Genomic DNA, 18,180 nt, shown 5'->3' on the forward strand with positions numbered 1-18,180 from the left:
GATTTTATGTACAAAAATTTTTAATGTGCCCTCACAAGCTTCTGCTTATTAAGGCTAAAATAAGATTGGCACAAAAACTTTAAAAAATTAAAAAAAGTAGGCAACCTCATATGCAATCACATCAAATAAAACACATCAATCAATATAATTTATTTTATAAAGAAATTTCTATAGGTAAATGCCTCATTTATTTTAACCTAAAATTGCATAAAATTAAAAGTGGCTAGGAACCACTAACCACAAACCCAGATTCTAATCCTAAGATAGTTGCAAGAGACTTTGAGTGGGATACTCTCTATCTTCAATTCCTCATCCTCTTCTTCTTTAGGCCCCTTGGATCCATCATACTTGGATACCCAAATGGAAAAGAAAACTCTACCCCAAGGGGGAGGTTATCCTTTTCCCCTATGGGTATTGAAGTAATCCAAAATTGAGCTTCCAATTGAAAAGGACTATCCACCTAAGGAGTATTCTTTCCTCTTTGGAAACCAATTTTGGATACATGTATTCCAACTAAAAGGCTAACTTTCACAACTCTTAACTCTTAAATAAATTACATTGATATAAAAATAAAAATTTAGACTCTCTTGTAAGGTTATCCCAAGCATTTAAAAATAAAACACCTTCCAAAAAGTTTATATATATATATATATATATATATATATATATATATATATACGGTAAATTAAATCAAACTTGACAATGCTCTTATTTATTTGGGGGCTAAGTAGCTGAAGCACCTATAATATTTATCATAATTATTAATTTAGACCCCTTTTATTACAGTACACTAACATGGCCACCTGTAGAAAACTTAGTAAGCAACTAGATCTATCCTAACCTAAGGGTAAATTATTGTCCATAACATTAATTTATAGAGTGTAGTAAAAGTAAATAAACACTCATATCATATAAATTTCAATCAAAACATGCAATGAAATCATGAAAAACCAGGCACATAGTGGTAAAGTAAACCCCTGCTTAGCCTAGATTAGAGGGTTGTCTTTACAAACCATCTAAAGTGTGTGTTTAAGGTCATGTGGATGGGATAGATTCTAAAATGGGTAACTTGTTAAAGTTGTTTAATCTTCGAGTTTGTTGAAGGTTGAAGGAAAGATTTTGTTCGAGTCTGAGTATTAATATATTAAGGTTTAGTTTATGATAAATTTTAAGGGTTGATTAATCAAATGAATTTAGTTAGTTAAAAGTTAAGGGATCGATGAATTTTAATTTGTTTAATTTGGTTTTAATTTTAAAGAGTAAATTAATTTAAATTTTTATCAACTGGTTCGTGGTGTTGTACCACAAAGCTTGAGGAACTATGCTTCATTATAACACTTAGCCACACAGCATGAAATATTCCATTCTAAAAGCATGAATAATATGATTGGATTAAGGATTTTAATTTGGTTAAATAATTAAGTCTCATTTAATTTTAAAGTTTCACACTCCATTGAATTCATCCGTGGCATTGGGTCACCATGCTCGAGGAACCTGGCCTCTAAAGGACACTTAGCCTCACAACTTGGAGTAGTCCATCCTAAAAACTTCATATTTAGAGTGCTTGTTGGGTATTAGAATGTTAGTTAATTGGTTTATCAATCAAGTCAGAGAGTTTTCTAAAAATTTAACCAATTATTGAGTTTTTGGAATTACTGAAATTAATTAAATGTGTTAATTAAGGGGTTAAAAGTTAACTTTTAAAATTAAGGCAATTTTAATAATTTTATTAAATATTAGGCCTTAAGAGGAGTAATTAGACTCTAAGTTTGCTCAATTTGGAATTTTGTATATTAAATTATGAATTTATAAAGTTTTGATCTAAATTTGAACTATGGTTGACCGGAAAGTCGACTTTTTGACTTAGACCAAATTATAAAAATTTGAAATTTTTATAAAATACTATATTTTAATTAAAATTGAATGACATTGATTTTGATTAAATTAGTTTTTCCTAAAATTATTGGTGATTTTCCAAAGTTAGGGGATTTTTGGAATTTTTAAAATTGCCTAATTAAGAGAATTTTTTTAATCAAAATCAACCCTAAATATCATAGAATCACCCCACAGGTTATAGATGACATAAGGGGATGTTTGCGAGCATTTGGAGAATTTTTTGGATTTTTTAAATATTTTAAATTTTTATTATAATTAATTATCAACTTTGTTTAAAAATTAAATTAAGGTTAAATTAAGGATCATTTAATAGGTCTTTTATTTTTCATTAGTTGAGGGTTAAATAAGGGTCAATTAGTGTCCTTATGTGAAATTTTTTTATTTAATATGATTTTTAGTGAATTAATTAATGTTTGAGGCCATATCTATAATGGGATTTTGGGGTTTCTAGTTTTTTTTTTTTTTTTAATTTTTTTTTATTTTTTTATGAAGAAGTAAAATATTACATTAAAGTAAAAGGACAAAACAAGAAACTACAAATTGGATTCCTCCTTTAACAACATAAAAAAGGAAGGAGAAACCTTATTTAAACTAAGCTCTTCCCAAATAAAACTACTAAAAAGAACATAGTTGGCACATAGATTTGCTAACTTATTACTTTTCCTTCTTATACAATTGAAAAAGATAAAGTTGAAATCCTTTAAAAAATCAAGATCCTCCTCCTTGTAATTGCCATTTTTCCAAGAACCTTGAAGAAAAGAGATGATATTCAAATTTTCACCAAATTTAGTGAAATTTGAACCATGAGATCACTTGATCTCAAGTTCAAAACCCCTTGAATTTGGGCCAAAATGAAACTCTCTAAGGTGGTTAACCAAGACACCCAAGGTGACCTTTAGGTTTTCTTAGATGGGGGTGCAATCAGTGTATCTACACTCCTTTGACTAAGCAATAATTAACAAAAACATCCAATTCCTAATTCTGATTGGAAATATTATATAAGTAAATTGAAATCAAGGTTCAAACCATGACCCTTGAATCCAAATTGACTAAATTAAAGATTTAATGAATGGGTTTTTCTATCAAGAAGCTTTAGGGAGGGATGTCGAGCACTTCTCCTTTAGAATTTAGTACTAGAGGATGGCCAGATGTATGAAATCAAGTTAAGGATGGAGAGATTTCACTAGATTTTGCTCGAATGAATGGCTGGAGGAGGCTGAAACTTAGGAATTGAAGAAAAATACTCAGGAAACTGTGGGGAGTGATTTCAAAAGCTTGTGAGAGAATGGGGAGGTTTGTGTCATGGTGCCCTATTCAAATGCCTCCCATGAGCTTGGATGGCTAGGATCAATCAGGGTAGTTATTGGATGACTGCTAGGTAGAAGGGGATATCCTTAGGGAGTCATTTGAGCCTAAAAGAGTCAAGCTTATGCCTTGGAGAAGTTTCACTTAAAACACATGAAAGGGGGACCACCAGAGCTCTATTCTCATTCATTCTATCCACCACCAACTAGGGGCTGGGTCGAACTAAGGTGGAAAGTCATAAGGGGGTCTGGTATGCTCAAGAGCAAACTCAATTGGGCATGGGGGAGCCTAATTATTGAGATGAGCTCAGGTTGACCCAAACCTATATGGTTTCAATTCAAGCTACACCTAGGTCAAGCCAGGGGGTGGAATTGATAAGGAAGATGTATTGGGTCAAAGGGGAACTAATGTAAGTGTCAATTGGATCCAATTGGATCAAAGGTGAGAAGTGGCTCGAGTCAAGGTGGTTTTGAAAACTTTGGTCTGGCCCACAGGTTGTCAAGGTCAAACCAAGGGCTTGGCCAGCTAGGATAGGTGTGTTGGACCTAATGAAGCCCAATGGAAGGGTTTGTTAGGTTCAATTGAGCTTAGGTTGGGAAATGGCTTGACCCAAGATGGTGTTGGCCACTTTAAGCTAGTCTAATTCCCAACCCAAGTTTACCTAAGAATTGGGTCAACTAAGGAAGGAGTATTGGGTTAAGAGAAACCCAATGCCACCATTAGCTTGATCTAATTTGGTTTAAATTACAATTTGGCTCAGGGGAACCCTTCTTTGGGAACTTGGATCAAGCTAAGTGTCTAACCCAAGTGGGCCCAAGGCTTGAGACTTCAAGAGGGGTCTCTTGAGGACCTAATGGGTCACCCCATGGGTTTAAAAGGGTTTGGAAATTATTGGTCAAATGGCTTGAGAAGGTGGGAGTGAATGGTAAGTTTGGTCAACCTTCGTTGAGTTGGTCAACCAAGTTAACTTAGGGTCAAGGGTTGTGTCTAATGAGTTCAAGTTGATAATATGAACTCAATGGAAGAGGTCCCAACCTAAGAGAAGGTCATTTGGTTTGAAATGTGTGTTTAAATGCTTATGACCAACTTTAGTCAACCATGGTTGACTTAGTCAAGTAGGTCAAACCAAAGTGTGGGTTTGGGTCTAATGTGTTCTTAATAATATTTAAGATGCATTTGAAAGTTCGTTTGGTATGTTAGGCCCTTAAGAACTGGCCCGAGGCTAACCAAGAGGGGGGGGCGGGGGGTGAATTGATATTTAAAAATTCTCTAAACAAAAGAATAAATATCACAAACCAAAGTCACCACAGAAAAAACAAGTGCGGAAGCAATAAAAAGAACGCAAGGGTTTATAGTTGTTTGATCAACTTGACCTACATCCACTCCCCGGAGGCGCCCTCCGAGTATTGCACTATCAAAGTGACTCTCCTTTAGCCCCCACAGCTAGGCGGAGAAGCCCTTACAAAAACATCCTTTTTGCCACCCCCGATAAGGCAGAGAACCCCATTCCTTTTGCTTCCTCCTGAAGTAGGCAGAGAACCTCGATCAATCGCTAAAGATTACCTCTCCTAACCCTTCAAAGGACAAGAGACTCTAGTGGAAGAAGAAGTGGAACAATGCTTGGAGAAACCCTTATGAACTCCCTCACAAGCTCCCCCTTACAAGATCCTCTCTCTCTCCCCCTCTCACTCTCTCTCTCCTTTAGGTTTTCTCAGGTCAAAATAATAGCCAAAGATGTTCAAAAATGTTGAACAATAGCTCTTAAATAGAAGAGCTTCAAAGGAGCTCAATAAATGCAAGTTGCCGACTTTATCGTCCAGGACGATCATCATATCATCCTGTACGATTAGTTCAAATCACAGATGATCAGCCAGAACATCGCTCTAAAAATGAACTAGATGATTAAAAATTGGCTCGATCATCCTAGATGATAAGTTCAAATCAGAGGAAAATTATGCAGAGCATTGCCTGGAATTCAAGCTGTTCGATCCAGATCTGCCAGAACATCGCCTGAAATTTGTGCTGGCCGATGTTTATCATCCAGGAGGAACAAAGGATTTTTGAATAGATCATCCAGGCTGATCTTGCGATCGTCTAGGATGATGAGATTGTATCAATCATCCTTAATTGCTTCCTTGATTGCCAGATCAATTTAGGCATAATTTTGTCATATCGTCCAAGATCATCCTGGTCGATTTCTAAAAATACAGAATACTTAAATTGATCATGGCGGCTATTTCTTTCTTCTTTGAGCATATCATCCTGGCCGATCTCATTATCATCCAGGCGATAGACTAATGACGGCCGCCTTAATTAAGAAACTTAATTAGGGTTTCTTTTTTAAACCATATCATCCAGGATGATATAAATATCGTCCGGGATGATGTGAGTAAAAACAAAAATCCTAAATCACTCAAGTGTGTGTGTGTGTAGGGTTACTTAGCATCAGACACTTCACAAGATTATAATTGACTCAAGAAAGGTAAAAAGAAAAAATACAGGCTGACTCAGACCTAGTCTACCCAATCTTTAACTGGCTCCATTTGTCGTCTGATCTCTTGGCACTGAAATGTTAGTAGAAAAAGGCAGTTGTATTGTTTGCTATCATCAAAACCATAATTCATGAAATCAAATCTACAACAATCTCTCCCTTTTTTATGATGGCAAACATTCTGATGATTATTTCAAAAATAATAATATAATAATAGAAATTGAAAGTGCAATCATACAAACATACTACTCCCCCTTTTGACATCTCAAAAAGGAGGAGGAAACTAAGAAACCAACTAAACAACACACCCCTTTTTTTTTATAAACCAAGGCATGAACATGATGTAGTATTCCATGTGATTGATTTTAAAATTTGTGAGTTAATGAGTTAACAACATCAAAAATCCAAAAAAGATAGAATATCTGATCATGGTTACCCTTAGCTCGGACTTTCTTTTAGGGTAGAATTGCCTTTTAAAATCAATGACCTAAATCAAAAGTTCAATTGGATATGAGAAAAAGGATCCATTCATCACTTGGTTTCAGAAAAAATATCTTATAGAATAATGTACCAAAGTAAATTTCTCACAATCACAAAATAATAAAAATCAAGCATTTGATCCATGAAATCTTATAAGTTCTAAAAGACTTGAAAAGAGAGGAGAGCTTGCTTTTGGTGGGCTCATTTTATGCCTCTTTTGAATAAAATGGCGCTTTGCGCATCTTTTGATTTTTGATACACTTTGTGTATATTTTTTTCAATTTGACGTCATTGCGCATCTTTTGTTGGCATCATTGGCCAATTTTTTTAATTATTTTTGCAAGCTCCATTGTCTTTCAAAAACTCTTAAAAATAATCTTAGTTGTGAGTATATCTTCTAGATATTAGAGAAGAGGAGCTCTCTCTCTAACATAGAAAAGAATAATCCAAAAAATAGAATCAATAACCAATGATAAGGGTAATGAGGAATCTTGACGTGACATAAAGACTTTAATCATTATAAATATAAGATAGATTTGTTGTAGCAAGGTTAGAAAAGATCTTAATTTCATATTCCATTCGTTAATTTGAAATAGATTTTGATTAGAAAAGAAAATCATGCCACTAAAATATGTTAGAGAAAGAGACACAATCAATGGTATATTTTTACCATTTAATAGATTTAAGAGATATTAAACACTGATTACAAATTTTCAAAAGTAAGGATAAGGCATACGATATCAATTCAACGATGATTTTAGAAATCAAATAAAAATACAACAAACCAAATAAAAATTAAAAAGTAAAGCAAAGAGAAGATAAAGAAAACAAAGAGCAAAAAAGAAAAGCAAATAAAGGAAACAAAAAAAGAATAAAAACAAAAGAAAAGCAAGTAAAAGATCAAGTTCATGCATTTATGACAATCACACCCAATCTGTTCCTTAAAGAGCTGAAAGTGTCGAAGGCCAGTGGTTTAGTAAAGATGTCATCCAGTTGATTTTCAGCTGTCACATGGTGTAATTCAATGTCACCCTTAGTCACATGATCTCTAATAAAGTGATGCCTAATGTCAATGTGCTTAGTCCTCGAATGTTGGATAGGATTCTTAGAAATGCATATGGTACTGGTGCTGTCACAAAAGATTGAGATGGTGCCTACAGGTAGTCCTAAATCCAATACCTGTTATTTCAACCAAAGGACTTGGGCCACACAACTTCCAAGAGATTTGTACTCAGCTTCAGCAGTGGAAAGTGCAATAGAGTTTTTCTTTCTACTAGACCATGAGACCAAAGATTGTCCAATGAATTGACAAGTTCTAGAAGTGCTTTTTCTATCCACCTTACATCCTGCAAAATCAGAGTAAAAAAATCCAATAATCTCAAAAGAAGTGCTGTGCATAGGATACCAAATTCCTAAGTCTTGGGTCCCTAAAAGGTATCTAAAAATTCTCTTAATTGCAGTCAGGTGAGATTCCTTAGGGTCAGTTTAAAATCTAGCACAAAGACAAACACTAAACATTATATCAGGTCGGCTCGCAGTCAAGTAAAGTAAATATCTAATCATGCCTCTATATTTCTTCTGATCAACAGACTTACCACTTGGGTCCTTATCCAATGGAACACTAGAAGTCATGGGAGTATTAATTGGCTTGGCTTTATCCATCTTATACTTCTTCAAAATGTCTTTTATGTATTTTATTTGATTTAGAAAGGTTCCATCCTCTAATTATTTTATGTTAAATCCCAAAAAGTAGGACAAATCTCCCATCAAACTCATCTCAAACACTCTACTCATTATTTTAGATAATTTATCACAAAGTTTCTTATTAGAAGATCCAAAAAGTATGTCATCCATATAAATCTGAACAATGAGCAAATTATCTCCAACTTTCCTAAGAAAAAGGGTGGTGTCCATGCTCCCCTTAACAAACTCCCTTTCTAGTAAGAATGTGCTAAGCCTCTCATACCAAGCTCTTGGTGTCTTCTTTAAACCATACAAAGCCTTTTTTAATTTAAAAAGATGATTTTGAAATTAGGAACTCTCAAAACTTGGGGTTATTCTACAAACAAATCCTCTTTTATTTCCCCATTTAAAAAGGCACTCTTAACATCCATTTGAAAAAGCTTAAATTCTTTATAACAGGAAAAGGCTAACAGCACTCTAATGGCTTCCAATCTAGCTATAGGGGCAAAAGTCTCCTCAAAGTCTATCCCTTTTATTTTGTTATATTCCTTAGCCACTAATCTTACTTTATTCATAACCACCACTCCAGAATCATTCACCTTGTCTTAAAGATCCACTTTGTTCCAACTACACTTTGTCCCTTAAGTCTTCCTACAAGCTCCCAAATATCATTCCTAACAAATTGGTTCAATTCCTCCTGCATGGCTAAAATCCAAAACTCATCAGTAAGGGCTTGGTTTATGTTGGTGGGTTTAGTCATTGAGATAAAGGAAGAGTGGTTCACCTCCTTCCTAAGTCCATATCTAGTCCTAACTCCATCAGAAGGGTCTCTAAAGATCAAATCTTTGGGGTGACTTGTAGAGTATATCCAATCTCTAGGCAAGTGTGTGAAGGTCCAACTGTTTTCTCCTGATCTAAATTTTCTACTCCTTGGGTGACATCTCCTACTCCTTCAGTATTTAGGTGATATACTCCCTTCTCCAAATTTTCTACTCCAATGGTAATCTCTCCAACTTCATCATCATCCTCAACTCTAGGCTTTCTAGGATCAAACTCATTAAATACTACATGTGTAGTCTCTTCCACCATCAAAGTTCTCTTATTAAACACCCTAAAAGACTTCCCAACACTTGAATATCCTAAGAACACTCCTTCATCAAATTTTGGATCAAATTTTCCCAAGTGAGACTTCCCATTATTGTGAATGAAAAAATTACAATCAAAGACATGAAGGTGGGAAAGATTGGGTGTCCTACCCTTAAGGATCTCATAGGGTGTCTTATCTAATTTGGCTCTAACAGTCACCCTATTCAATACATAACAAGCTGTGTTAACTGCTTCAGCCCAAAAGTATTTTGGAAGTGAATACTCAGCAAGCATGGCTCTAGTGGCTTCCACTAAGGTCTGGTTCTTCCTTTCAGCTACCCCGTTCTACTAAGGGGTCCTAGGAGCTGAGAAGTTGTGACTAATCCTCTTGTCCTCACAAAAATCTCCAAACTTTTCATTTTCAAACTCTCCCCCATAGTCACTATGGATGGTCAAGATCTCATAACCTAGCTTTTTCTGAATCCAAGTAAAAAAGGTTTTAAACTCCTCAAAAGACTCATTTTTGTGTGAAAGAAATCTAGTCCAAGTGAACCTCAAGTAGTCATCAACAATCACAAAACCATAGAATTTCCCTCCCAAGCTGGTAGTGCTAATGGGTCCAAACAAATCCATGTGAAGGACTTCTAAAGGTCTAGAGGTGCTAATGTCCTTAATGGATGAAAAGTGGAGTGAACTTATTTTCCTAATTTACAGGCATCACAAATGTGGTCTTTTGAAAATTCGAGTTTGGGGACACCTCTAACTAGGTCTTTTTGGGTCACTTTCCTAAGGGTTTTCATACTAGCATGACATAATCTCTTGTGCCACAACCATGAATCATCAATCGCAGTTTTTAAGCAAAATGATGCAGTGCTTTCAATGTTTTTTAAGTCAAGCATGTATACGTTGTTGATCCTCTTTCCCTACAAAATAGTGTTGTTATTTAAACTTATAATGCATGAATTTGCAAAAAATTATATGATGAAGCCCTTGTCGCAAGGTTGACTGATGCTGAGCAAGTTATGTTTTAATCCATCTACAAGAAAAAAATTTTCAATCATAAGGTTCTTGGAATTACCAATTATACCTACACAAATCACCTTCCTAGTGGTGTTGTCTCCATGAGTAACCTTGCCTCTTATCCTGGTCTCCAGCAAAATGAATTGGTTGGCATTGCCAGTCATATGTTGAGAGCATTCGTTGTCCAGGTACCACATGCTCTCACGAGGCCTTTTGTGAGAGCTCACCTCTTCTTGATCAAGATGATCGTCTGCCATTAAGCATAAGTTAGTAGTTTCATCTACAGGTTCAGTCTCTGATGAATCAGATGCAGAATCCGCCCAAAATGATTTTTGAAGTCTCTTTTTGTCCTTCCTAAACTTGGGTTTCTCCTCACCCTTCTCTTTGCTTGAGTGAGCCTTGAGTGTAGGGCAATCAGCTTTCACATGTCCAGGTTTCCTGCATTCAAAACAAACTATGTCATTAGAACTCTTAAAATTTTTCTTTCCCTTACCTTTATTCCATTTTTGATGATACTTTTGCTTCTTCCTTAGAAAGCTTTTGAATTGCCTTGTGATTAAGGCAAAGTCATCGCTTTCAGACCCGAAAGAGTCAGAGTCTGTATTGTTGGCCTTCAGTGCCACTGTTTTCTCCTTTCTTTTCTCGCCTGCATTAAGATTTCTTTGATTCACCCCTTGCTGGTAAGCAATGGGTGAGTCAAGTAAGTTATCAATTGAATAAGTGTTCAAATCCTTAGATTCAGTGATTCCAGTGATTTTTGCATCAAAAGAGGAAGGAAAGCATCTTAAAATTTTGTTCACTTTTTCATAGTTTGAAAGTTCTCTTCCTAAGGCATGAAAAGAAGTTACAAATCTCTTTTCCAATAGAGCAAGTAGAAACATGCATGTAATCCTCAGACTTTAAAGAACAAAAAAAATAGTTCAAACACTTTGCATTATGTTGAGCTAAATCTCTTTCATCAAAAGTCCATTCAGTAAAGGCACTTCAGTTTTAATTCCATTAAGTTCACAAGATGGTGGAGAATATCCTTCTTTAATAAGCATCCACATGCGATAATCAGTTAGTTGTAAAAAAGTAGACATGCTAGTTTTCCAAAAATTGAAAGGAAGGTTATCAAACAAAGGAGGTCGTGTAATAGAATATCCTTTAGTTATATTACAATTCCCAAAGTTAGCCATGGATGAAAATTCAAAAAATTTTCAAACTCAATTTTTATGAATCCCACTCTAATACCCCTTGAAAGTTCATTAGGGATGTTAGGACCTTAAGAATTGGCCCTAGGCTAACCAAGAGGGGGGGGGGGGGTGAATTGGTATTTAAAAATTTTCTAAACAAAAGAATAAATATCACAAACCAAAGTCACCATAAAAAAATAAGTGCAAAAAATTAAAGTACGAAAGCAGTAAAAAAAAACAAGTATTTATAGTGGTTCGATCAACTTGACTTACGTCCACTCCCCGGAGGTGCCCTCCAAGTATTGCACTACTAAAGTGACTCTCTTTTATCCCCCATAGCTAGGCGAAGAAGCCCTTACAAAAACCTCCATTTTGCCACCCCCGGTAAGGCAGAGAACCCGACTCCTTTTGCTTCCTCCTGAAGCAGACAGAGAACCTCGATCAATCACTAAAGCTTACCTCTCCCAACCCTTCCAAGGACAAAAGATTCTAGTGGAAGAAGAAGTGGAACAATTCTTGGAGCAACCCTTGTGAACTCCCTCACAAGCTCCCCCTCACAAGATCCTCTCTCTCTCTCTCCCTCTCTCTCTCTCCTTTAGGTTTTCTCAGGTTAAGACAGCAGCCAAGGATGTTCAAAAACATTAAACAATAGCTCTTAAATAGAAGAACTTCAAAGCAGCTCAATAAATGCAAGTTATCCACTTTATCGTCCAGGACGATCATCATATCGTCTTGTACGATCAGTTTAAATCACAGATGATCGGCCAGAACATCGCTCTAAAAATGAACTGGATGATTGAAAATTGGCTTGATCATATAGGCTGATCTCACAATCGTCTAGGATGATCATTTCAAATCAGAGGAAAATGGTCCAGAGCATCACCTGGAATTCAAGCTATCTGATCCATATCGGCCAGAACATCGCCCGGAATTAGTGCTGGCCGATATTTATCATCCAGGAGCAACTAAGGGTTTTTGAATAGATCCTCCAGGCCAATCTTACGATCATCCAAGATGATGTGATCATATCAATCATCCTTAATTGCTTCCTTGATTGCCGGATCAATTTAGGCATAATTGTGCCATATCGTCTAGGCTGATCCAAGATCGTCCTGGCCGATTTCCAAAAATATAGAATACCTAAATTGATCATGGCCTCTATTTCTTTTTTCTTTGAGCATATCATCATGGCCGATCTCATGATCATCCAGGCCGATAGACTAATGATGGCTGCCTTAATTAAGAAACCTGATTAGGGTTTCTATTTTAAACCAATCATCTAGGACGATATAAATATTATCCGGGATGATGTGAGAAAAAATAGAAATCCTAAATCACTCAAGTGTGTGTGTGTAGGGTTACTTAGCATCTAACACTTCACAAGATTACAATTGACTCAAGAAAGGGAAAAAGAAAAAATACAGACTAACTCAGACCTAGTCTACCCAATCTAGAGCTGGCTCCATTTGCCGTGTAATCTCTTGGCACTGAAATATTAGTAGAAAAAGGCAGTCGTATTATTTGCTATCATCAAAACCATAATTCATAAAACCAAATCTTCAACAACATTAAGATAGGTTTTGAAGATTAACATGGAAAGGTGAAGTTGAATTTATATGACAAGACAAAATTACCCCTTTAAGGGGTATTTCGGTCATTTTGATCCATACTCAACCCTGGGTTAAACAGGGTCCAAGAAAGTGTAGGTTACTGATCAAAACTTATGATAAGGGCTTGTGTGTGGTTGGAGGGTTTAAAAAAGAGTTCCAAGATCAAATTCTATTGAATGGCAAGTCTAATGGCATAGGCTATAAATATTTAAAGGTTTTGCAGCCTTTGGGGATCAATTATGTTTATGGGTTTAGAGACCTCCAAATGAGCTCAAATTTAGAGAGTTGCCACTAAATACATGTCTTATCAATATATAATTGATAGACCCTAAACCATATGCTAATTGACTGGATTTCAAGTTGATAGAAAAATCACTTAGAAAGGGTTATAGAACCTGAGTCCTTAATAGCGAGGTTTGGTTTTGAATACTGGATCTGGATTGAAATCCAAGGTTGAGTGATTGAGTTTGGATTATCTAGACCAATGAAAATCAAATGAATAATTGAGATCAATTGGATATAATTTGAAAGTTGATGGAAAGTTTATTGGAAGCTAGATAAGAGATTGAATTGGAAAGTGGAATTAAGTTTGATTTGGTTTGAATTATGTCATAATTAGGACCTATATTATTAGGAAGTAGACATCTTCCAGCTATTAGGTAACTAGAAAGAAACCTAAGTGGGTCTTAGTGACCCCATATAAAAATGAGGTTAATAAATGGACCCCCAATATATGTAGCAAAATGAAGTTCTAGTGAACATATTGGCATTAACTGAATATAAGGAAGGAATTAATAATTTTGATTCTAAGGAAAAGGTGGACCAAACCTTAGGGAACCAAAATTGAGTACATACTAGGGAGGTGTCACTTAGGGTGTTATCCACTACTTGTGGATGATCTTTTGTTAGGGTCAAAATATACCCAACATAGAGGATCGGGTTGAATGATCTTGTGGTGGGGTTAAAATATTCCCAACACAGAGAATCGAATGACCATATAATGGGGTTAAAGAATGTCCATCATAGAGGATTGGGTTGAATGGTTTTGTGGTGGGGTTGAAATAAGTACAACATAGAGGATCGGATGATCTATAATAGGGTTGAAACATGTCAATAATACAGGATCGAGTTAAATGGACTTGTGGTGGGGTCAAAATATAACCAACACAGAGGACCAGATGATCATATGATGGGGTCAAAACATGCCCATCACAATGGATCTAGTTGAATGGTCTTGTGGTGGGGTTAAAATATGCCCAACATAGAGGAGCAGATGGTTGTATGATAGGATCAAAATATGCCCATCATAGTGGATCGGGTTAAATGGCCTTGAGGTGGGGTCAAAATATACATAACAAAAAGTACTGGATAATTATATGATGGGTTCAAAATATTCCCATCACTAAGGATTTGGTTGAATGGTCTTGAGGTGGGGTCAAAATATGCCCAATATAGAGGACTGGATTGATTGGTCTTATGATGGGGTATAAATATGCCCAATATAAAGGACCTGGTGATTGTATGATGGGATCAAAACATGCCCATCATAGGTGATTGAATCCTAAAGAAAGGCATCACCTAACCCGAAGGGAGGAGGACTTGATATGATTTACTGATGACTTTAATCTCTTAAAAATGCTTGGATAGTGAAAACTAGATTGATTAGAATTAATTTAAGACACTTCATTAATTGAAAATTTGAGCTACATTAAGCTTAAAATTTCTTAAATAAATTCCCATTAATAGGTAATATTAGTTAATTTCCTTTATAATCCACTAGCAGATACATGCCTCCTTCGTAGACAGTTTCTATAATGAAGCGTCCTTGCCAAGTATGTTCAAACATCTCACCAATCTTTTGGTGATCTAAGATAGGCCTCCGAAGAGCTAAGAACCAAGAACAAATCTCATACTTTGAAGGTTCTTGGTCACACTAACTTATCATAAGCTAGAAATATTTAGGACTTATACAACTCTAGAATTTACTAAGCCTGGTTATGATACTCCTCAAGGTGTTCGAGTTCATCTAGTTAGAGTTGTGCATTTTGCTCAGTTGTGATTTGACTCTAGATTGAAACTCTGAGTGAGGGAATCTGCGGTGATGCATCAACACTATGACTATATTTTCTAACTATAGATAAGGGGCCACACCTCCAAATTATAGAGAGAGAAACTCCCGAATTCTAGAGAGAGAAATCCGTCTTCTTGTTTTTAAATTTGGTCTTTTCGCAGGTTTCCCGCGATCGGTGGTGGCGGCAATGGATGATCACCAGCGTTCGTCTTCATAAACGTTCCGCGACCTATAGGACATGTACGTCCAAGTGGTAGAGGTTCAAATGGAATTGTGATCAGAGAAGGTGAGGAAACTCGTTGCTGAATAGCCCTTGTTGAAGGTAAGGGAAAGAGCGTGTTGATTGAGAATATGGATGGGAAGGAAATTATTGGTGGAAAAGTGAATCCAGGAGTAGCAATTCATGAATCATCGGCATCGGATGATTTGATTCTTCGTGTGAACAATTTTTCAGTGGTTCTTGATACGTTTAAGGGGCGTAATATTGGTAATGATTTGTCGTCGGTGGGATTTCTGAAGGAGGATGTAGCTGTGGAGGAAGGACCAGTGGACAAGGAATTGCGAAAGAATAAGAGTAATGAGGTAGTTGAAGCCTGGTCGAAACCAAAGCCAATCAAGCTATCGTTCAATAAGGACCATGTTGAATTTTCAGAAGATGGAATTATTGTTAAGTTAAATGCTGATATGGAGGCAAGGAATTCGAAGATTTTGAAGAATTCTGTGGTGATTAAAGTGCTGGGTAACAATGTGCCTTTTTCGATTTGTAGCACCGAATTGAGAAAGCAATGGAGCAGGTTTTGGGGTTTCCACTTAACGTCGATTGGTATGGATTGGATCCTGTGCTCATTCCATACGAGTGAAGTGGTTGAAGAAGTTCTGAATGGAGGACCCTGGTACGTAAACAGATTCATTGTTGGAATGGATAGGTGGTCGGCTGCATTCGATCCGAACTCGTTTAAAGGAGTTTCGGCACCAGTATGGGTTAGATTTCCATGTCTACCGTTGTATTGTTGGGATGAGGACAACATTGCAAGAATTGCATCTTGCTTGGGAATGCCAATGTACATCGATGGAAACACATTCTGATGGGGTAAACGGGAGTTTGCTCGAGTGTGTGTAAGGATTGATCTGGAGAAAAAGCTGTTGAATGGTGTGTGGGTGGATGGCTCAGCTGGGAGTTTCTTTCAACGGGTTGAATATGAGAAAATCGATCTTCTCTGTTATCAGTGTGGTAGAGTTGGCCACAACAGAGTGATGTGCTCAGAAAATGTATCTATTGGAATACAAAATCAATCTTTGAAGGAGAAGGAGGTAGGTAAGGAAAATGGTGAGAAGAAAATGCAGGAGAATAAATCCTCAGTGATTAGTTCCGAATATGGTCCATGGATCCATATTCAATTCAAAGACAAGAGAAACAACAGAGGGAACGTTGCTAGGAAGGGATTGAATGCTGATAGACTCGGCAATTCTGTCAGGGAAGACAACAATCAGAAGAATAATGTACAGTTTGATAGAAAAATGTTAAATAAGAATGATAATGTTGATGGAAACAATGTCCTGGCTCCAGAAAGTAGGGATGGACATGAAAAACCTGTTGGAAAGGAGAATTTGGAGACTGCTGTAACCAACAGGTTTGCTGTGCTGAGTGAAAATACTGAAGAAAATTGTTTGGTAGAGCAGGCAAAAGATATAAAAACTATAGAAAAAGACCGGGAATGTATTGATACTGATATCAATAACAGTGGTTTGGGTGTCTTCAGTGCTGCTGTCAAGGTGAAGTTGGCTAAGGAATTGAATTCTCTAGAACCTGTGGAAGTGGATCATAAGAAGAAAAAGAGGTATGATAGGTTGAACCCCAAGAGTGGGGAGAGATCAATTACACCTTTTTAATGTCTTCAATTCTTTTTTGGAATTGTAGGGGGGCAAGGAAGAAAGAAGCTTCCTTATATTTGAAGGAAATTGTTATAGATCATAGTGTTTATTTTATTGGGCTTATCGAGACCAAGTTGGCTAGCATTGACAGAAAAGATGTTGATTATTTGATTGGGAAGGAGTGGGAGTACTTTCATTACCCTGCTGAGAGTACCTCAGGAGGCATCCTGGTTTTATGGAATAGGAATATGGTTTCTTTTGCTATGGGGAGACATCATCACAAGTAATTGTTGGTAGTCTCTCGGTTCCTAACTTGGGAATTTGGAGAATTGCCACGATTTATGGGAGCAGAATTTGTAAGGAAAGGGAAAGCTTGTGGAAGCAACTTCAGGATTGTATAGAGGATGCAATTCCTTCTATAATTGGAGGGGATTTTAATTGTATTGTTAACAAGGAGGAGAAGAGATGAGGCAAAATGTTCTTATTCTCAAAAGGACCTAGGGAGATGAAAAGTTTTATGGTGAATTCTGATTTCCATGACATTGAAAGTATGGGACCAAGATTTACTTGGTGTAATAATAAAGAGGGACCTCTCGAATTTGAGAAAGGTTGGGTAGATGTATTTTAAATTCAGCTGCTATTCAAATGCTTCCAATGGCTACTATCAAGCATCTTGCTAGAGTAGCATCGGATCACAGTCCCATTGTTCTAAGTATGAAGGTTAAAATGCATTGTAAGGCTAAAATATTTAAGTTTGAGGAAACTTGGAGATCATACCCTACTGCAAAGAGTATTGTTTATAACTCTTGGATGAAGAATGACTATGGTGATGAGTATAGTATACTACAAAGAAAACTCAAACGTACGATGAAGGTTTTGTTTTTCTGGAATAAAAATAAATGCAAGGACTTGAATGTATTGAAGGAAACATTGAAGAGGGAAATTCTTGATCTTCAAAATAGGGAAGCTTGTGATGTTAACTGGACTGCTGATGATCTTGTTTTGCTAAGGAACAAAGTGCATGAATTGAATGTTACATTGAGGCGGTTGTCTACTTGGTGGAATCAAAGGGCTAAAGTGAGATGGCATGAGGAAGGAGATACTAATTGGTGATTTTTTCAGAATTTTGCTTCTGCAAGACGCAATGGCAATCGTATTAACCAAATTAAAGATGAGTTCAATACGCTACATGTGAAGGAGAATCAAATAGAGAAGGTTTTTACTAATTTTTTTGAGATGAAATGGAAGCATAGAGAATGAGAGTTGACGGGATGGCCATTCATTGAAGAAATCCAGAAAGTAAATAATGCTGATTTGGTTATGCTTAATGAGGAATTTTCAATTCATGAACTGCAAATCTCAGTTTTTCAGCAAGGGAATAACAAGGCACCAGGTACTGATGGGGTTACATCATCTTTTTATAAAAACTATTGGAGCATAGCTTGGGAAGTCTTATGGATTGCAATCAACTGTTTTTTCAAAACTTATATT

General features: G+C 36.3%; 1 protein-coding gene across 1 annotated transcript; it reads left to right on the top strand.

The window, feature by feature from the left end:
• Positions 1–17,343: 17,343 nt before the first annotated feature.
• On the top strand, positions 17,344–17,802 carry LOC110107563. The gene has a single exon (XM_020837835.1). The coding sequence runs from the start codon at positions 17,344–17,346 to the stop codon at positions 17,800–17,802; it is 459 nt and encodes a 152-aa protein (XP_020693494.1).
• The last annotated feature ends 378 nt before the right edge of the window (positions 17,803–18,180 follow it).

Source organism: Dendrobium catenatum, unplaced genomic scaffold, assembly GCF_001605985.2.
Source record: "Dendrobium catenatum unplaced genomic scaffold, ASM160598v2 fragScaff_scaffold_693, whole genome shotgun sequence".
In the NCBI taxonomy this organism is placed as follows: Eukaryota; Viridiplantae; Streptophyta; class Magnoliopsida; order Asparagales; family Orchidaceae; genus Dendrobium; species Dendrobium catenatum.

Excerpts from the sequence above, each read along its gene's own strand:
- LOC110107563 (XM_020837835.1), top strand. The coding sequence starts at position 17,344 with ATGGCTACTATCAAGCATCTTGCTAGAGTAGCATCGGATCACAGTCCC.